Below are 18,589 nucleotides of genomic sequence, written 5' to 3'. Positions count from 1 at the left end.
TATTATATTATATTATATTATATTATATTATATTATATTATATTATATTATATTATATTATATTATATTATATTATATTATATTATATTATCCTTTTTCTACTTTATACAAAATGCATTAAATCTGAAAGGAGGTAGCAGTTTTACACATTATAAAAATAGATAGATAGATAGATAGATAGATAGATAGATAGATAGATAGATAGATAGATAGATAGATAGATAGATAGATAGATAGATAGATAGACAGACAGACAGACAGACAGACAGACAGACAGACAGATAGATAGATAGATAGATAGATAGATAGATAGATAGATAGATAGATAGATAGATAGATAGATAGATAGATAAGGTCCTAGGAAAGTGTCAGATGAAATATTAGAACATTGTGCTGTGATTAAAACTGGTCAGTTCATTATTTGAGATTTTCAAGGCTTTATTATCAAAATAAGTATAAAAATATAAATACAGTATAAAACAATATGACAGCATTCGACCAGAATGAGGACTGTATGACCAGGTTTCTACAAGATTACACTTTTCATTGTACAGGAATTCTAATTCTATGTGCTGAAATGAATGCACACATTGACACTTTGAACCAATAAAAAACTTCCACTGTAACACTTCCTCTTAACCAAAGATACCAAATAGTTTACATGTATTTATTTTATATATGGTTTGCAATAAAAGCTAAGCTAATAATCGGATTGTTTTCCATTTATTTGCAGTAAACATCAATAGTATAGAAAGCTGCTATCACTGTTCGTACATACAAAACACATTATTCACACCATCGATCACAACAAATTCCTAAACTTCAAAGGCATCTTTATGGAATATAAAACAGATAGAAGAGGAATAATGAGAAGTAGATCAAGAATGAGAGGAGGAAAATAATTTTTTTAAACAAATCTCCCAATTCATTTGAGGATGATTTTCAAGTGTTTCCTGACACTAAGTGGATTATACAGTTGGGTAAAAGATTGTTGATGTGAGTAAGCTCATGGAGTGATATGAGTCAGAATACTCAGGACAGTGTTACATTATCACCTTAAGTCTCTCTATGAATCTCTTTTCCTATATACATATCTGCCAGTTTTTTGAAAGGTGGCCCCCACTGACTAAGATAATCAAAATCTTGATCCCCTTCGGTTGCTGTAGATTCAAGAGAACTGAGAGATTCTGCAAGTGAACCATTGCCCTCATAGGCATAAGTGGCCAGAGAATCGTAGGGTGGTGCTGCTGGGTCCAAATCATTCTCCTGAAGACGGCCATTAATAAAGTCCCTCACATCTGCGTTGTTCTTAATGGGTGAGACACGTCGGAAGGGGAAGAGCATTTCTGGGATGATGTCACGCCTCATCTTGTTTGTGTCAATGACTTCAGGGTTCCTCAGAGTGCCAATATCGAAGGCTTGTGTGTCTTCCTCCCCTCCACCTTCGTCATTGTAACTCACAACGTTGTCCCTCACGTCCTCTTTGGAAATGATCAGAGGCTCTTTCTTCCTCTGCCGCCTCAGTGCCGCAAACATGACCACAATCACTATAGAAACGGGCAAAGGAAAACAAAAACATTAACATTTCCATAGCAACCGTTGAGATAAACAATGCTTTGTGTCCCCTAAACATTCTGTGAGTGGATGGGATAACATCAGCTAGAGTGGTAAATATGAAGAAAATGACTGAAAGCCAACATGATCACCATAGCAACAAGGAAGAGAAAAAGCTGTGATCAAACCCTGGGAGTGACCTTCATTTAGTGAGTGACCAGAGGGGAAAAAATGCTTAGTAAAAATGGATTATACACAGTCATTAAGCCACAAAATAAATAAATAAATATATAAATAAAAATAAGTAAATAGAACAGGGAACAATCAAGTATCCTCTGATGAGAACTACTAGTTCATCAGATTATTAAAGCATACAGAGGCCGCTGGCTGGCAGAGGGCAGGAAAAAATATAAGAATGGAGCTGGCATTGCATAAAACTGTGTAGGGCTCAGCAGAAGATGCAGAGGAGTGTGTTTCAAAACATGATATGCGTCAGGAATAGTGCGAAAAGAGCCATATACTAGCTCTGATAAATACTTAGTACTGCCTGGGGATATAAACTTTACAAACTGGCTGTATTAAAGTATTAAAGTTTCAGGGGAAAAAATAAGGTTGTTTTGATTTACTTTACTCCTTGTCTTCATGTTATACATTCAGTTTAGTTAAGGGTTAATGGGTATTGTTAACAATGGACATTGTTGCAAATCAGCTTTGAAGGAAGATAAAAAATTCAGAATTAAAAACTTATATTTATGAATAATGAGCAAACCAGAGGCAGCAGTGGCAAGGAAAAACTCCCAGAAATCTTAAGAGAAACCTTAAGAGCAAACAGATTCCAAGAAGAATCCATCCTCATCTGGGTGACACTGGATCAAGTTCGATTATAAATACTTTCCTTACTGTAACTGTAAACTATATAGACAAGTGCAATTGTGTAACCAAGAGCTTTTGGGCAACAAAAGTGATGTGATTTGACCAGGGTCAGTCAACCTTTATTTATTTATTTATTTATTTATTTATTTATTTTCTGTTCTTAATTCTTTTAAGGGTTGATATGCACAGAACTTATGTGAAATTAAGATCTTTTGGCATTAAGATCTTTTTTTTTCTGTTTTCTTTTGAATACTGAACAAATTCTGTCTGAAAAGAGAGCAGGTGCTCCTCTTGGCAGATTGTTTTTATTTCCTGATCAGCGGCTGCTCTCTCTCCTCTCAGCAGGTAAATGGAGCGATTGCCCCTGCCTCCCACTCAGGTGTTAATTATGAAGGAGGCGCCGCAGGAGGTGTGTGTGCTGCATGATGCCCAGACTGGAGGGCCACAGGTGCTGAGGGCTTGTTGAGGGTATGTATGGGTGAGTGCGTGAAAAGAGTAGTTTTAGGTGAAGGTAGCAGCTTCTTGTCATGGCCCAGTGGCCCATCTTTTTACTGTGCTGGAGTGCGATGGTGAATTGGACAGCTTGTCAGAAAGAACAACTAAAACGGTGGAGCGAGGGGAAGGGAAGGTAATGAGCAAATGTCACGGTATTGCACTCAAGAGTCATAAATGCTAAGGTTTAACCATCAGTGCTATCACCTGTCTACTCAAGAATGAAGTAGTGGTGGAAAGGGTGTCATAAAGACAGAAATCTATGCACAACAATAAACTGTTTGACGCTTACTGCAGTTCAGCAGATATAGTAGAAGATGATAACCTGTTAAATATAATGAGCTTAACCAGAATTTATAATATACATATGACAAAAAATTCTGCTTATTCTGCCTGATGCATCTATACATTTACATCCAGATCATTATATTTCTATTACCCTTACGTGCCATTAAAGCAGAATTTATATGGTTGTGTGCTAGGACTCACTATTATATACTTTTGCATACATTCTCTACTGTGGACACGTGATTTAGCAGCAAAATTACCTGAGATGAATCACAGGGCAGTGGGTTACAAGTTAATAATGACACTACAAACCTGGCCACAGAAATACCTGATAAAAACATAGCGACTCCAATAGTTGTACTAACACAAATTATATTACCTCTGGTGGAACATGAGTCATGCTTGGTTAAGTGGCATACTGAGAAAATGTCCTATCAAAGTGCCTCTGGTAACAAATGTGGCATATTTTAGCTCAGTGCTGCTAAATAAATAAATAAATAAATAAACAAATGTTTGAGTTTGGTGGGGGCATTTTTATGCTGCATTAAGGTAGATCCAGGTAAATGTGGTGTTTTATGATGGCAGAGGCATGTGACCTACTTAGGGGCTTACAACAGCAGAAAGGCCTTTCTGTCAATTTCATGCATTTAATAATGAAAACAATTTTTCCCACCATTGCATTTTGAATGTGTGTGTGTGTGTGTGTGTGTGTGTAGGTGTGTGTGTGTGTGTGTGAGAGAGAGAGAGAGAGAGAGAGAGAGAGAGGAAAAAAGACTGTAAGTCTGTAAGTATAACCTGAAGTAACATCTTAATGGGGTGCCCTACTTTTAACCTAGTTTGTGATTGTTTGTAGAAAATTAAAGGAGAAAAAAAGATTAAAGTAGAACACGCAGATCTGAAAGAGTCCAACAGAAAACTTGATAAAATGTCACCGTGAACTGTTGATTTTCAGGTTTATTGTTTTAGTTAACGTATGGTGAAAACCAACATGGTGAATTTGAAATATGTAATCACCCTATTGTGCTTTAATCAGGTTTAGCTAATTAGAAATTTTCTATAACTAAGGTTCCTCTCATCTGACTGGCATAAAGCTTAATGACTTTGCCCAGACTACAATGATAAATGATCTGTTTTCTTTCACAGTTTGTTTCAATTTCCTACAACTATGGAATCAGCCAGAACAATGTGCAGTTCTCATACTGTAAAGTGTTCTTTCGACCATTGTTGGGCATTTTTCATCTTAAAGCTTAAGCTAAAATCTCTGCTAAACTTTGACATAGCACTCTAGCCTTGACCGATCAGCGGTTCGTCAGTGGTTAAGACATTGGCCTACTGTTCTGCATGTTCATATCTCAGCAATGCCAAGCTGCAGTTGTATAAACAAGATTGATAGAAATTGCTCTGGATAAGGGCATCTGCCAAAATAATCACTCAACAAGGTTTTCTTCTTTTGGTTTATGGTACGTAAATAAAACAAAATAGCGGTATAATATAATTTATACCACTCATTTATACCACTCAGTTTATTCACACCAAATTTACCCTAGGATCTTGTGAATGACAACGAATAGGTTTGCACTGTTGATCATAATATGTAATTAAAAATATGTTTTATAAACAGTTATAAACTCAGCATGGGCTTTCAACATCCATTTAGGTTTCTTCTCAAAAATATGCCAGTCAGTGGATTGCTACTCTAAATTCCTTCTAGGTGTGATTGAATGTGTGAATGTGTGTATACATGGTGTTATGTGATGCACTGGCATCCCATCCAGAATTTATTTCCACCTTGGCCACAGTGTTCACAGGATAGACTTCATGTTCAATGCAAACCTGAAGAGGTTAATGTCCTTGAAGGTCCAATGAATGAATGAATGAATGAATATATTGCAGTTTGCTCTCTTAAAAACTTGGAAATGAAAAGAAATCAAAATCAATCCAATTTCACCCTTGGTCAAATTTAGTAATAATTGCAATACAATTATTAATGAAAAAAAAAGTATGGTAATTAATCTTCCCCTGACCCAAATTCCTAAACCTGTGCACCAGCTAATACGCACCTCTAAAACTTTCTGTTTCTCAAAAATGTAGTGAACCTGAGACACATTAGTTCATTACCAATACTGTCTTCACTGGAATGGATAAGTTCACCAATTACTTGTGGTCTTTCTGTTATTCTGAATGAAAACGGATTATCAGTTATATGTTTGGCATACCACATATTTTCTGAGAAAGGTTCATTATGGACTTAATAAGAATTGTCAAATAAGAATTGAAATGTTTGCACTATTGTATTTAAGCATTGTTATAAAGACCAAAACCTATTTGAGCATCTAAAAGCTGCCAAAATTATTCGTGAATTGTACATTTGTTTATTGTTATTGATTGAGTATGATTTCAGTGAGATTGAGCAAACTTTTAAAAGAACAGTGAAAAAAACAACAAACCATGATGTTGCTATTAAATATAATTAAAGTGAACTAAAGTATTTGCCCACAAACTGCTCTGTCATCAAATTATTTTCAATTACCATTTTAGTCAAATATTAGAGTAGCATGAAAAGCTCCACAATGGATACTTTGGACAGGTTCTGCTACTGTAAGCTCTACTCACTGAGTAGTATGATGATACAGAGTAAGATGGCAATGAGAGCCCCGGTGCTCAGGCCGGCAGCAAGCAGTAGGGCTTCAGTACTGCATGACTGCACGTTCCCACGGCTGTCACAGGCACACACTCGCACGGTCAGAGTGCTTGTACTGCTCTGTATTGGGTAGTCATTGTCTGAGATCACCACGGGCAGCAGGTATGAGCTCATCTCGTGTCGGTTAAAGCTGCCCCTGCGTGTCAATATCCGTGCTGTGTTATCTGGAGAGTAAACAACAAAATCACCAGGATTAATGGCCATGTCTCTGTTATCAATGCTGGGAAACAACCGTGTGATTGCTGTATCTCTTTATGCTGAGATAATTCAGCAGTGCTAATATTTATTTCAAACCTGTTTATTTTAAAAAATTGTATTTTATTAATCAATAATTACAATAATCTCCTGACACAGACCTAAATGTTCTTTAGAGTGTATTACTACTGGGGCCAAAATATATCTGTTATATCTACGTATGGAGAATAATACTCAAATGTATTACAGGATTTCACATAATCAGTTGTATTTCATCCTGTGATATTTACCTTCATTGTCAAAAATGGTGAAGTTAGGGTTGACTGTGCTCAGGCTGAAGACAAACTTATGTGCGACAAGTGGCTCGTCCGTATCCACTGCACTTATGGTCTGAATGAGCTAAAATACAATCCGGTAATATTATTGTCATTCTTGGAACATTTTCTGCTCGGGTTCTTCATGTCATTTCATTATGGTATGTGCAGTAATTGTGGACAAATATGAAACTATAAAGGACATAAAAATAATCATACATTTGGCTTAAAAAGTGGAATCTGATGAACCGATCACATACCTGTCCAGCTTTGACATTTTCACAGACAAAGGTCTCATAATACATGGCAAACTCAGGAGCATTATCGTTTACATCCCGGACTTTGATAAACACAGGGACTCGAGTTTGTAGAGATGTGCCTGAATGTGAGAAACGTGTTTGTGTTAGCAGTCATTGAAAGGCAGATGTGTTCAGATGTCTTCAGGTTATTATAATGGTTTGCTATACAGTGCATTAGCTGTGATGTTTTGGCTATGTAACATCAGATTAAATTAAATCAATAAGCAAAATTCAATTACAAAACAGCAAATCAGAAAATGTAACGGAAAAAGAAAACAGAGATCTGGAGAATGTTTGCAGTAAGAGTCATTATGAGACATAATGAATGTACTCATACCTTTATTCATGTTTATTGATGTTAGTAGCATTTATCTGATGTTATTTTAGAAATGCTGTCAGCATGGCAGTGCATTAATATGACTTTCCAAAGGCTGAAAACTGATATAAAGGAAGGTGAAGGTATTCTGAAGAATTTCACCCTACTATAATAAGTAACTTTAATGACATATTTTCATTAACTAGATTATTTTTGCAGGTATGGGGTGTTCCATAAGGACCTACCATTTCCATTGGTAAATTATGATAGCATTTCCAAATTTGCTGTTATTTTTTTTATTTATTTATTTTTTGGTTTTGATGTATGTCTGAAAGTTCGGTTTTGTTGAATTTTTTAATTTGATGTTGTGTTTTTGTTGTTCCTGATTTGCTGTACAGTTGTTTGTTTTGTTTTTGTCTTTTCCATTTAAAGGCCACCATATCAATACAAGGTTTGAGTGTATCACAGCTCTTTGATTCATGGCTCCATTATTTCAGGGAACCATTTGTGACTGGGCAACACAAGAGAACTTTGAAATAAAGTTAGAATTTGAACACCATTCTTTACGGTTACACTCTGCCATATCTCTAATGAAGTCATTTTCAGTTCCTTCTGGTTGGGGACCTTTTTTCTTTTAGTCAGTGAGAATCATTTTAACTGGGTTTGGGTTGATTGACTGATTTGAACTACTCAAGAAAATGGCACTTTTTTGCCCTGAAAACTCTATGCCTCATTTATTTCTGGAAGATGGAGTACCATCCACTGGGTTTTCAGGCAAGCGCTTGGATTTATGCAACTAAAATGCTAAATACATTCAGAAATAAACCTGCTGCTTCAGCACATCATTAATAAGACAAGTGAGTCAGTTCTACACAAGGGTAGTATGCTTGGTGTGCTTTTTCTTTTCCCATCACTCTGGTGCTTGTAATTTTCATCTCATCTTTTCAAAAACCTATAAAACCTAACCTTGTCTTTAAGGTCAAGCCTCTGATTCCATGCTAACATATTGCTGTATTCTGTTCCTTGATGATGTCCCTAAGTTCTTTATATTACACCTTTTGTTAAGTCTCTTGCATATGAACTTGGAAAGCAGTGACATCTCTGAATGAAATGAATACAAATCTATATATGTATCTCTCTCTCTCTCTCTCTCTCTCTCTATATATATATATATATATATATATATATATATATATTGCTGTTGGCTAACTTTATACCGCACACACACACACACACACACACACACACATATATATATATATATATATATGTATGTATATTTATATATATATATACATATATATAGTGTGTATATATATATATATATATATATATATATATATATATTAGAGCATTATATATTATTTATTATTTTAACACTATATAAGAACATATGTTCTGTCTTTGAGCAAGGAACAGGCAGCTAAGACAATAAAAAATTTAACAATTCCATATGGGCTGTTTCTCTTCTGACATGAGCTTGCATTAGGAATAAATAAAGTAATGAAAAAACAGAACACAGCAGTTTATTGGCATTTGTTTTTATACATATTAGATTGAATGTATTTTTGATTTCATAGACGTGTTCTAAACAAATACAAATACAGATATGAACATTTTTTATTATTATTATTTTTTCCCAAAAGGCAAGACTAGTGTGTGTGGGTAGGTGTGTGGGCAGGTGGTTGTGTGTGTGGTGAATATGTGTAATATCTTATTAAGCAGATAACATTAAACTGAATTATATTAGAGTAGGTTATAATATAAGGTAGATATATAAACTATTATAAAACTATATATAAAACTAAGGTAAAGATATAAAACTATTTGGGTCAGTAAACAGATACAAGAATTGCGTTCCACTTCTAGTGAATGTCTGAATTATGCATGTTGCAAAAAGAGGATTTTGAAGATGTAATTTAATTTTTATTGATTCCAAAACATTTTCAGCATTGTTAAATTGACAAATTGAAGGACACATTTCTTTGTTCACACCTAATGTGCTCAACTCAAATGAAAAAATGTGCTAAAACTCAAAACAAAGTAAAGCATGCTTTTGCTCCCTATTAAGTATGTTACTGTTAACTTCATAACAATTCTGTTGTAAAAAAAAAAGAAGAAAAAAGTAAAAAGGAAACTCACTGATTTCGGTGGCTAGGACGGAGATATTGTGCCATTTGGAGGTCTCTCTGTCCAGAGCTTGCAATATGCTGATGGTGCCATTGTTGGAGTCAATATTAAACAGCCTCTCTAGGTCTGTGTGTCGATCGATGGTGTATCTGCAGAGGAGAATGCCCATATGGAATACAGGCCAGAAGAAGAGTGATTATGGACCAGCAGAGGGAGAAAGCACACACATTTTTAGACTTTAGTGCAGGCAAGCAGTGTTCATCATATAGTTATTACTAATGACCCTGAACAAGGCTTGCATTTGGGAAGCGGCCAAATAAACACTTAGGCACTAGTTTATTATTCATAAATGTTAGAGTATATACGGTTTGACTTGCCAATTAGAACGAAATATGTTATCGGCCAAATCAATGTTAAAAGCAAAACAGCTAAGTGTGTTTGGACTGAGCCAGTTACTGCTCCCACAAATATAGTTCCTTCAGTAATTTTCCATAGTATTTAATGACATTTGTAGAATAATATATTTATTTACACAATACATTTGCTGATTATATTCTCAGCTGGATGTATTAGGTAGCTATGATTAAATGGAAATCTTTTCACCTGGGAGCGACTGTGCTTTAATAAGGTGACATTTTGTTAGGTCTCATTTAAAAGGGCTCAACTGCTGATCGCTCTGAGTATCCTATTTCTTTTGTTGTCAGGAAGGAAAGCAAGGAAATCCCTCATTTTAGACCCATTTATCAATGTCAACTTATATATTCTGGTGACATTTAAATATGCAGTGTAGTACGATGTGTTGTACAGAGTCAGAGTGACAGCTTTCTGCTTTTCAGACTGTGTGTGTGTGTGTGTCTGTGAGTGTATATTAGAACAAAAACAATGCAGGCTCTTTCAAATCACGTTTGTGACTTACAGAAGTTGGAAGGAATTCAAACGGGTTGTGCATGAGAATATTGGAATAAACAATGTCTGTACTCATGCCACTCAACTTCCTTGGGAAAATTACCAGCAGGGAATTCATGAATAATTTGCTTTTCTTTCACCTTTCCAATGATATGCACACAAAGACAACACAGCCACATACAGACAAATACGTGAAGATGAAAAGCTGAAATTTGATTTAACCAACTAGACAGGAGGAGATATTATAATGGATCATTACGTGTCAGTTTTTAATATGTCATTATGCTCATATTTCACATATTTTGCTAGCCTGGTTCTTCACTAAAACTGTAACTGAATATAGCAAACCATCACTCATACAAAACAGTGCTTTAGTTAATGCCGTGTTGCATAACCTCACATTATGACAGGGTACTTTTTGGTTTAGAAAACAAATTTGTGAAATTGTACTAACATGTTTTGTTAAGAGCAGCAATATCAGTCAATGTTTAATTTTCACTAAATTTTTATAAAATGCTTATAAACATTTTAAAATGAATACTGTTATCTACATCATCTATGACAGACACCTAAAATTATGCTTTTCTGCTTTTTTCAGATAAAGCAGTGGTCAAATCAAATACATTCTCATGCAATACACTGGTGAATGCATTCTGGTAGCGGATTTTATCTAAGTGAAAATTTGCTTCATGATGTATCTGTCTGTCTAATCTGTTTTTTGTTTTTTTGGCTTGACATTCACTAAGATTTTCTTAAATAGGAATTACCAGTCTATGTTTATTAATATATATATATATATATATATATATATATATATATATATATATATATATATATATATATATATATATATATATATATATACACTATATTGCCAAAAGTATTCGCTCACCCATCCAAATAATCAAAATCAGGTGTTCCAATCACTTCCATGGCCACAGGTGTATAAAATCAAGCACCTAGGCATGCAGACCTATGTAAACAACACCAATGTTTTTTACAAACATTTGTGAAAAAATGGGTCACTCTCAGGAGCTCAGTGAATTCCAGCGTGGAACTGTGATAGGATGCCACCTGTGCAACAAATCCAGTCGTGAAATTTCCTCGCTCCTAAATATTCCACAGTCAACTGTCAGCTGTATTATAAGAACGTGGAAGTGTTTGGGAACGACAGCAACTCAGCCACGAAGTGGTAGGCCACGTAAACTGACGGAGCGGGGTCAGCGGATGCTGAGGTGCATAGTGTGAAGAGGTCGCCAACTTTCTGCAGAGTCAATCGCTACAGACCTCCAAACTTCATGTGGCCTTCAGATTAGCTCAAGAACAGTGCGCAGAGAGCTTCATGGAATGGGTTTCCATGGCCAAGCAGCTGCATCCAAGCCATACATCACCAAGTGCAATGCAAAGCGTCGGATGCAGTGGTGTAAAGCACGCCGCCACTGGACTCTAGAGCAGTGGAGACGCGTTCTCTGGAGTGACGAATCGCGCTTCTCCATCTGGCAATCTGATGGACGAGTCTGGGTTTGGCGGTTGCCAGAACGGTACTTGTCTGACTGCATTGTGCCAAGTGTAAAGTTTGGTGGAGGGGGGATTATGGTGTGGGGTTGTTTTCTCAGGAGCTGGGCTTGGCCCCTTAGTTCCAGTGAAAGGAACTCTGAATGCTTCAGCATACCAAGACATTTTGGACAATTCCATGCTCCCAAATTTGTGGGAACAGTTTGGAGCTGGCCCCTTCCTCTTCCAACATGACTGTGCACCAGTGCACAAAGCAAGGTCCATAAAGACATGGATGACAGAGTCTGGTGTGGATGAACTTGCCTGGCCTGCACAGAGTCCTGACCTCAACCTGATAGAACACCTTTGGGATGAATTAGAGCGGAGACTGAGAGCCAGGCCTTCTCGTCCAACATCAGTGTGTGACCTCACAAATGCGCTTCTGGAAGAATGGTCAAAAATTCCCATAAACACACTCCTAAACCTTGTGGACAGCCTTCCCAGAAGAGTTGAAGCTGTTATAGCTGCAAAGGGTGGACCGACGTCATATTGAACCCTATGCATTAGGAATGGGATGTCACTTAAGTTCATATGCGAGTCAAGGCAGGTGAGCGAATACTTTTGGCAATATAGTGTATATATATATATATACATATATATATATATATATATATATATATATATATATATATATATATATGAAAATACATTTTTGTAAAATTGAATAGGCTAAACAGCTCTGTGGTGAGATGAAATAAACAAACAAATAAATAAACATGACATTTAGAAAGGTTTCAACCATCACTTACTTGACAAGGTGATTGGCAGCATCAGGGTCACGGGCACTTACAGTTCCTACAGGACTTCCAGGTAATGTGTCCTCATCCACCTCAAAGATATAATGGGTCCGACCAAATACAGGTGGTTCATCCACATCTGTGACTGCAATCCTGACTGTAGCTGTGTCGCTGAATGGACCCAGATGTTCGAATCGCCGATCCAGATGTGTGTTCATGACCTGAACACGCAGTGAGTACATCCTCTTGCTTTCATAATCTAGGGGCTGAGAAGCAAAGAAGCAGTTAAAAAAAGAGAGATCTAAATGTAGTTTGGTTCTAAAATCCTTCTTCTGGTCTTTTCAGCTTCAGAAAGGTGCACTATTTTTTATCTTTTTGCTTCTGCTGAACTTTTCTCATTTAAAACTGATCAACTACGTTATGCTCTTGCGAATCATTCCCCCTGTTCTTCTATGTGAAGCATCTTTTTGGTTAATTTGCCAATGACTGACCTTAATACATAATTTTAATTGCATGTAGATTAGAGACTCAAGGGTTTTTTGCCTTTTCTGTACCTCTGTATCTATCTCTAATTCGTATTTTAATAATAGACTTTGGATAATGGCCACAGCTTTTTTGAAAGCCTCACCCAAGCAAAAGACAGACAGAGAGAGAGAGAGAGAGAGAGAGAGAGAGAGAGAGAGCTAAGGCTAAGACTAAGGGAAGCTTAACGAATTCAGTAGAGCCCTATACAATACAAAAGGGAATAAAGGAGTCTTTGGCAGTGAATGGAATTAAGCATCTTTGTAAAGTTAATAGGACATGATGTCTCTGATTGAAGGGATTACTTTCTCAGCAGTCTTAACTCCAGATGCATATGTATGCAGATGATTGTGTGAATTTGCAACTTGAATTTGGGAATGACAGAAACTGCAAAGAGCTTGGGTGGAAAGGTATGAAAAAATAGTATCATTTTAATCTTTAAAATAATACTTTTGCAGTATATAATGCAAGTACATATGACATAATATTGAATTACAATTCAAGTGAGGTTCTGTTTATAGACACAATATGCCAATTATTTTTGGAAAGTATAATTTCATTATCACTATGTAGCATCATAGTAATATTATCCCATCCCTAGAGAATGGTGGAAGGTGGGTCGTTGGTACTGAGCATTGGATTATAGCAATTCACAGGATTCAGACGTTTAAAACATGTGATGTCTGTTGATTCACCTTCTTGATTATGATCACCCCTTCCTGAGTAGTTCCATCTGTGATGACACTGAATACATCCTGTCCATCGCCATCCAAAATGCTGTACCACATTTCGGCATTCTCCCCCGCATCTGCATCATTTGCTTTTATCCGGCCAACAGAAGATCCCACTTCAGCTGACTCGACCGTGGAGAGATGGTACGCACCTCGGGAAGGAACGAGGAAAGTGAGTAAATTGAGTAAACATCCCTGTGCTTGAGTGAACCTTTTGTTCTCTCTGCCACTGTGGAGTGCATTTGTCTATTTGTTTACCCACGTCTCAGGGGAGACACAAAGCTGCCCCTCTATGGTTATTGTTTAATAGAATTTTAGCTCCAGTGAACCACTGGAGTTTTCATGTGTATGCCTATTTTTTCCTAGGCTTATTTTTTCTGGTGTTGCCTCATGCACTGGATTTAAGAGTGTAGCAAAAAGAGGGATTATCAAACTAAAAGAAGCTCTATTGCCCTCTCTATTCTCCTTTCTCTATCGCTCTCTTGCACACACATATACATACATATTTAATGTCTACTTCCATTAGAAATATCTCATTTTTTCATATTAGTTTTCATGACAAGCATGTAAATGTGTCCAACAGAGATTTAATGTGCCTTGCATAAGTATTCACTTTCTTGAACTTGTCTACATTTTGCAGAGTTATAGCTTGTTCTTTGATTGGATTCTTACAATTTGATTTAAAGAATATATTCAAAATTTGAACATGCTATATTGGTATTGGTTACACAAGTATTCACCCCCTGTGTCAATACTTGGCAGAACCACCCTGGCTGCAATTATCGCTGCAAGCCTTCTGGGATTTGTCTCTTTGCACATCTGGATCCTAATATATTTCTGCATATGCTTGAGGTTTTTTATAAAGCAAATTTTATTAAAAAGACCTAACACAGATTATTAGTCAGATTCAGGTCTAGGCTTTGACTTGGCCATTCTAACATATTCAGATTCTTGGTTTTCAGCTTTGGTAGTATGCTTGGGGATGTTGGACTATTATACCTTTATCCCAGACTCAAGTCTCAAGCAGAATGAAACACATTTTTTTAGCATTTACCCTGAATTTGCCTGTAAACTTTTTGCCCCATGGTGCCACTATGTTCTCATAGTGATTGACATTGTTGGGTTTCTGCCTAACTTAGCACTTTGTGCTAAGGCCAAAATGTTCAAAGTGGTCTCATCAGACCAAAGAACCTTTTTCCACTTCTTCTTAGTCTTCTAAGTTGGCAAACTGTAAATGGCTAATGGCTTTTTTGTCAAAACTCTTTCAGAAGGATTTGTGGACTCTCTAGCTTAAGGTCGTCCTCTGATCAGCTTCTCTTATACAAGTTTTCATCTCACCAGCTCCTACGGTGTTACCTTTAGCCCTGTGGTTGCTTCTATGGCAAATGCCTTTCTTACATGATTACTGACTTTTGGTGGATAGTCTCCTCTTGCCAATTATGTTTCTGTTGTTAAAAATATTCAAATATTGTGATTTTGTTTTGTTTTTTTATAAAAGCTTATTCAGGGCACTGCATACAGGACATGAAAACATTCACATGCATCTTGACCTTAGGGTTGTTTAAAGAAAAGTCAATTATAGAACACACACAAGGTTTACACAAAGGTCTCTTTAAGGATTATGTTTGACATAACATAATACAGTGACCTTGATTTTTTCTTCTTAATGATGTTCACATGTGCAGCAAGTATAAGCAAGGATTTACTATGTGGGAAGCGAGGAGGGCTGTTGTTGACATCCAGCAGTGTGATATTGACTGTGGCAGTCCCTGAAAGACCTCCCATCTGTCCTGCCATGTCCTTAGCCTGGATTACCACCTGGTAGTGTTCCCTGTTCTCCCGAATCATATTGGGCAGCGCTGTCCTTATCACACCTGATGGAAAACAAAAGTGTATGCCTGTTAGGACCTTAACATTGGTAGGTTGTATCTGATATTTTGTAATATTTGGAATGTAACTTCATTATCAGAACATACTTATTTTCCATTGTGTAGCTATCCAAGTCCATCTATAAAAATTATATGTAAAATTGTGTATTAAATATGGAAATATGACTAATTACATCTGTATTTACACACCTGAAATCCACAGTGGATTTATCTGTTGTGAATTAAATAAAATATTCATATCAGTATTCAGTATAACTAAATGACTGTGATGGTGATTTTGCTTTTATAAAACTATTCTACAAAGAAATATCAAGTAACTGATTATTCAGACAAAATATGACCAACTATATATATTTTTTTATATATATTTCCTTTGCTAATGAAATAGATCCCTAGGAAGTCATGGGTGTAGAGAGCGTTGTGTGTTGCCATGCCAACATAATGACTAGTTTACTGTTCCCGTCAACGGTGTGTCTGATGAAATAATAATAATCTACTGGTACTGATTAGCAGTAGAATTTTAGCACGTTTTCTGACCCACAAAAAAACATAATTTTTTATTGATAATTTTGCAGAGATTTATTTACATTAGGTGTGCTATAGGGAAAAAAAAACAGCTAGCATACCTGTGCCCACTCTTTGCCATAATCTCCCTTGCTTCCAGTCCTAGATCAGACCATTTTTCAATCATTATGGCCCTCAGCCTGTGGTTAGTGTATGATTGTGTCCTATCCTCATTGCACATTCTGGGCAGCATTTGAGCCAGCTGATTTACTCCCAAAGGAATGACAGTATACCAGCTGATATCATTGACAGCACTTATTCTTTGGCTGCAGGTAGAGAGCTTTTGCTTTAGACATATTTTGCTAAGGTATTTCTATTTCAAGGTAATTATATCCAAAATCTTTTCTTTTTTCAGTTTGTCCAGGTCTGTGTTCTCAATCGATACAGGTCATTGGATTAAAACAGACAGTAGAGTGTTATATCTTTACTGCCCCATCAGATTTGTTTTACAGCACCTTTAAAAACATTGTTGGCTGAGATGAATTCTGAGTCCTGAATCAAACTGCATGTACGATTAAGAGAGAGTTCACTGATGTAAAAATTTATCCCCATCCAGACCTGAAGTTAGCTAATGATGCAGTAAAGCTCTACCTTACTCTTCTGAATGGATCCATAAAAATCCTGTAACACTGCACTTACCTCTGACTTTTTGATGACTTTTGAAGTCGACAGTGTGCTGTTTTTCATGGAGACAAGAGTTAAAGCAACTGACAGCCCATACTGTTTGCTTTAGAGTATTAGATTTGTGTTGGCTCCTCTCTGAAACATCCAAATCTACCAATCTGTGATGTTTCCACACCTAGAAAATGGTGCTGTTGAAATTGGCTTTGCTTCTTCCTTTATATCATCATCTGATGAGCTTTCATATTTTATGTCCAAAGTAATATTCATGTACTATAACTATGATTTGAATTTTAAGTGGGAACACATGCGAGAAGAGTGATACACAGTAAAAAGTCCCTGTGAGCTTATATGAAATCTAAGTAGTCTTGGAAAGCTGCTTTTTCAATCTGATTAGTGGACCAGAACTAAATGTTTTATAAAATGGCAATATACTAGACTCCTAGTAGATGATTTGGGAATGCTTGCAATCTCAGTATAAGGTATACCATTATATAAATCTTCCTTGTTACATTTTTACACTTCTCTTTCTTTAATGACACACCATATTGCAATTTGAAGCAAAGAATTTAAAACCTGATCTGCTTCTTCAGTTCACATATCAGTCCCGTGTTTTTTTTTTGTTTTTATTTTAATAAAGGCAAGGCCGATCCAAGGCTCAGGTTACTGTTTGCGTTCTCCCCATGTTCTCTTAGGTTTCCACCACATACCCTGGTTTCCTCCCACTGCCCAGACACATGCAGCTAGGCAGATTGGCTATACTTAGTTGTCCCTATGTGTGAATGTGTGCGCATGGTGTTCTGTGATGAACTGGCATTCCCATCTGGGGTGAATTCCCATCTTGTGCCCAGTGATGCTTGAATTGCCTCTGGGTCACTGCGACCCTGACCAAGAAGAAACAGTTACTCAAGAAGAGTGAAGGAATGAATGAATTACAGTACTGTACATTCACACTGTGCTTTTTTCAACAGCTGTTGTAGGCTAGATCGGCACTAGATCTGTAAAGCAGGAGCTGTGATTGCCATTTCCCTTTGTGTTTATTCTTTTAGTAAGTAAATAATTTATCCTTTTTTTTTTTCTTTTGAAGCAGTTCCCAGAATATGCTTATGGATCACTTTCACTTTTTTGGCCAAACTACCACCACTATCCAACATGAAGTAAATTAGATAGCTTGTTAGCGGTGTGTAGTGTAGAGCAAACACATAATTGTAATGCATAACTGAGCCAAATAGCATAAAATAAATAATACAATAAAGGATTATTAACTATGTGAATATAAAAAGCTAAGATGATACAGAGAGTGGATATAAAAATGTCTGCACACCATTGTTGTTGTCACTGTTGTTGTTCTGATGCAAAAGAAAAAAATGAAGATCTAAATCTTTTTGAAAACCTGTAGAATGATAAGAAGAGGGCTATTGACATTGAGAGGAAAAGTGCTAGAATTTGATATATCTGGAGCATTTTTGAAAAGAAGAGTCAAATGCCACATCAAGATGTTATAAGTTGGAGTCCCAGATGTGATAAGACTCCTAAAAAGACTTAGCATCATAAGGTTGCTTTTCAGGTTTCACCATTTTCTTTTCTTGTTTCTTTGTTAATCATTTCAATTTGTTTTTAAGTAGATTTTTTGCTTGCCACAGAATACCAGAGGATTTCTGGGAGCCTGGAACCTGAGGGTCCCATGGCACAAGGCAGGAGACACCCAGGAAGGGGTGCCAACCCATCACAGGGCACAACTGCACACACAGTTACACACTGCTTCACACACACTACAGATAATTTAGACATGCCAATAAGACTACAGAACATGTCTTTGGCCTGGGGGAGTACCAGGTTAGATTGGACTGGGTATCTGGAGGAAATCTGAAGGAGGTGGGAATCGAACGCCCGACTCTGGAGG

General features: G+C 36.6%; 1 protein-coding gene across 2 annotated transcripts in view; it reads right to left on the bottom strand.

Moving 5' to 3' along the window:
* Window positions 1-417: 417 nt before the first annotated feature.
* Window positions 418-18,589, bottom strand: part of LOC131364158 (cadherin-10) — a 39,328-nt gene continuing 21,156 nt past the window's right edge. For both annotated transcript variants that reach the window (XM_058407276.1, XM_058407275.1), the window contains exons 5-12: window positions 15,319-15,486; window positions 13,577-13,764; window positions 12,372-12,625; window positions 9,175-9,311; window positions 6,678-6,796; window positions 6,394-6,502; window positions 5,821-6,072; window positions 418-1,547 (exon numbers count right to left, since the gene is read on the bottom strand). In XM_058407276.1, the coding sequence (XP_058263259.1) occupies window positions 1,057-1,547; window positions 5,821-6,072; window positions 6,394-6,502; window positions 6,678-6,796; window positions 9,175-9,311; window positions 12,372-12,625; window positions 13,577-13,764; window positions 15,319-15,486 (1,718 nt within the window). In that variant the 3' untranslated portion in view covers window positions 418-1,056. The remainder of the gene's footprint in view (window positions 1,548-5,820; window positions 6,073-6,393; window positions 6,503-6,677; window positions 6,797-9,174; window positions 9,312-12,371; window positions 12,626-13,576; window positions 13,765-15,318; window positions 15,487-18,589) is intronic.

The sequence above is a fragment of the Hemibagrus wyckioides genome, linkage group LG13 (assembly GCF_019097595.1).
Source record: "Hemibagrus wyckioides isolate EC202008001 linkage group LG13, SWU_Hwy_1.0, whole genome shotgun sequence".
Taxonomy (NCBI): domain Eukaryota; kingdom Metazoa; phylum Chordata; class Actinopteri; order Siluriformes; family Bagridae; genus Hemibagrus; species Hemibagrus wyckioides.
The sequence above is the reverse complement of the archived record's forward strand: the minus strand, read 5'-3'. Positions and strand labels throughout refer to the sequence as shown.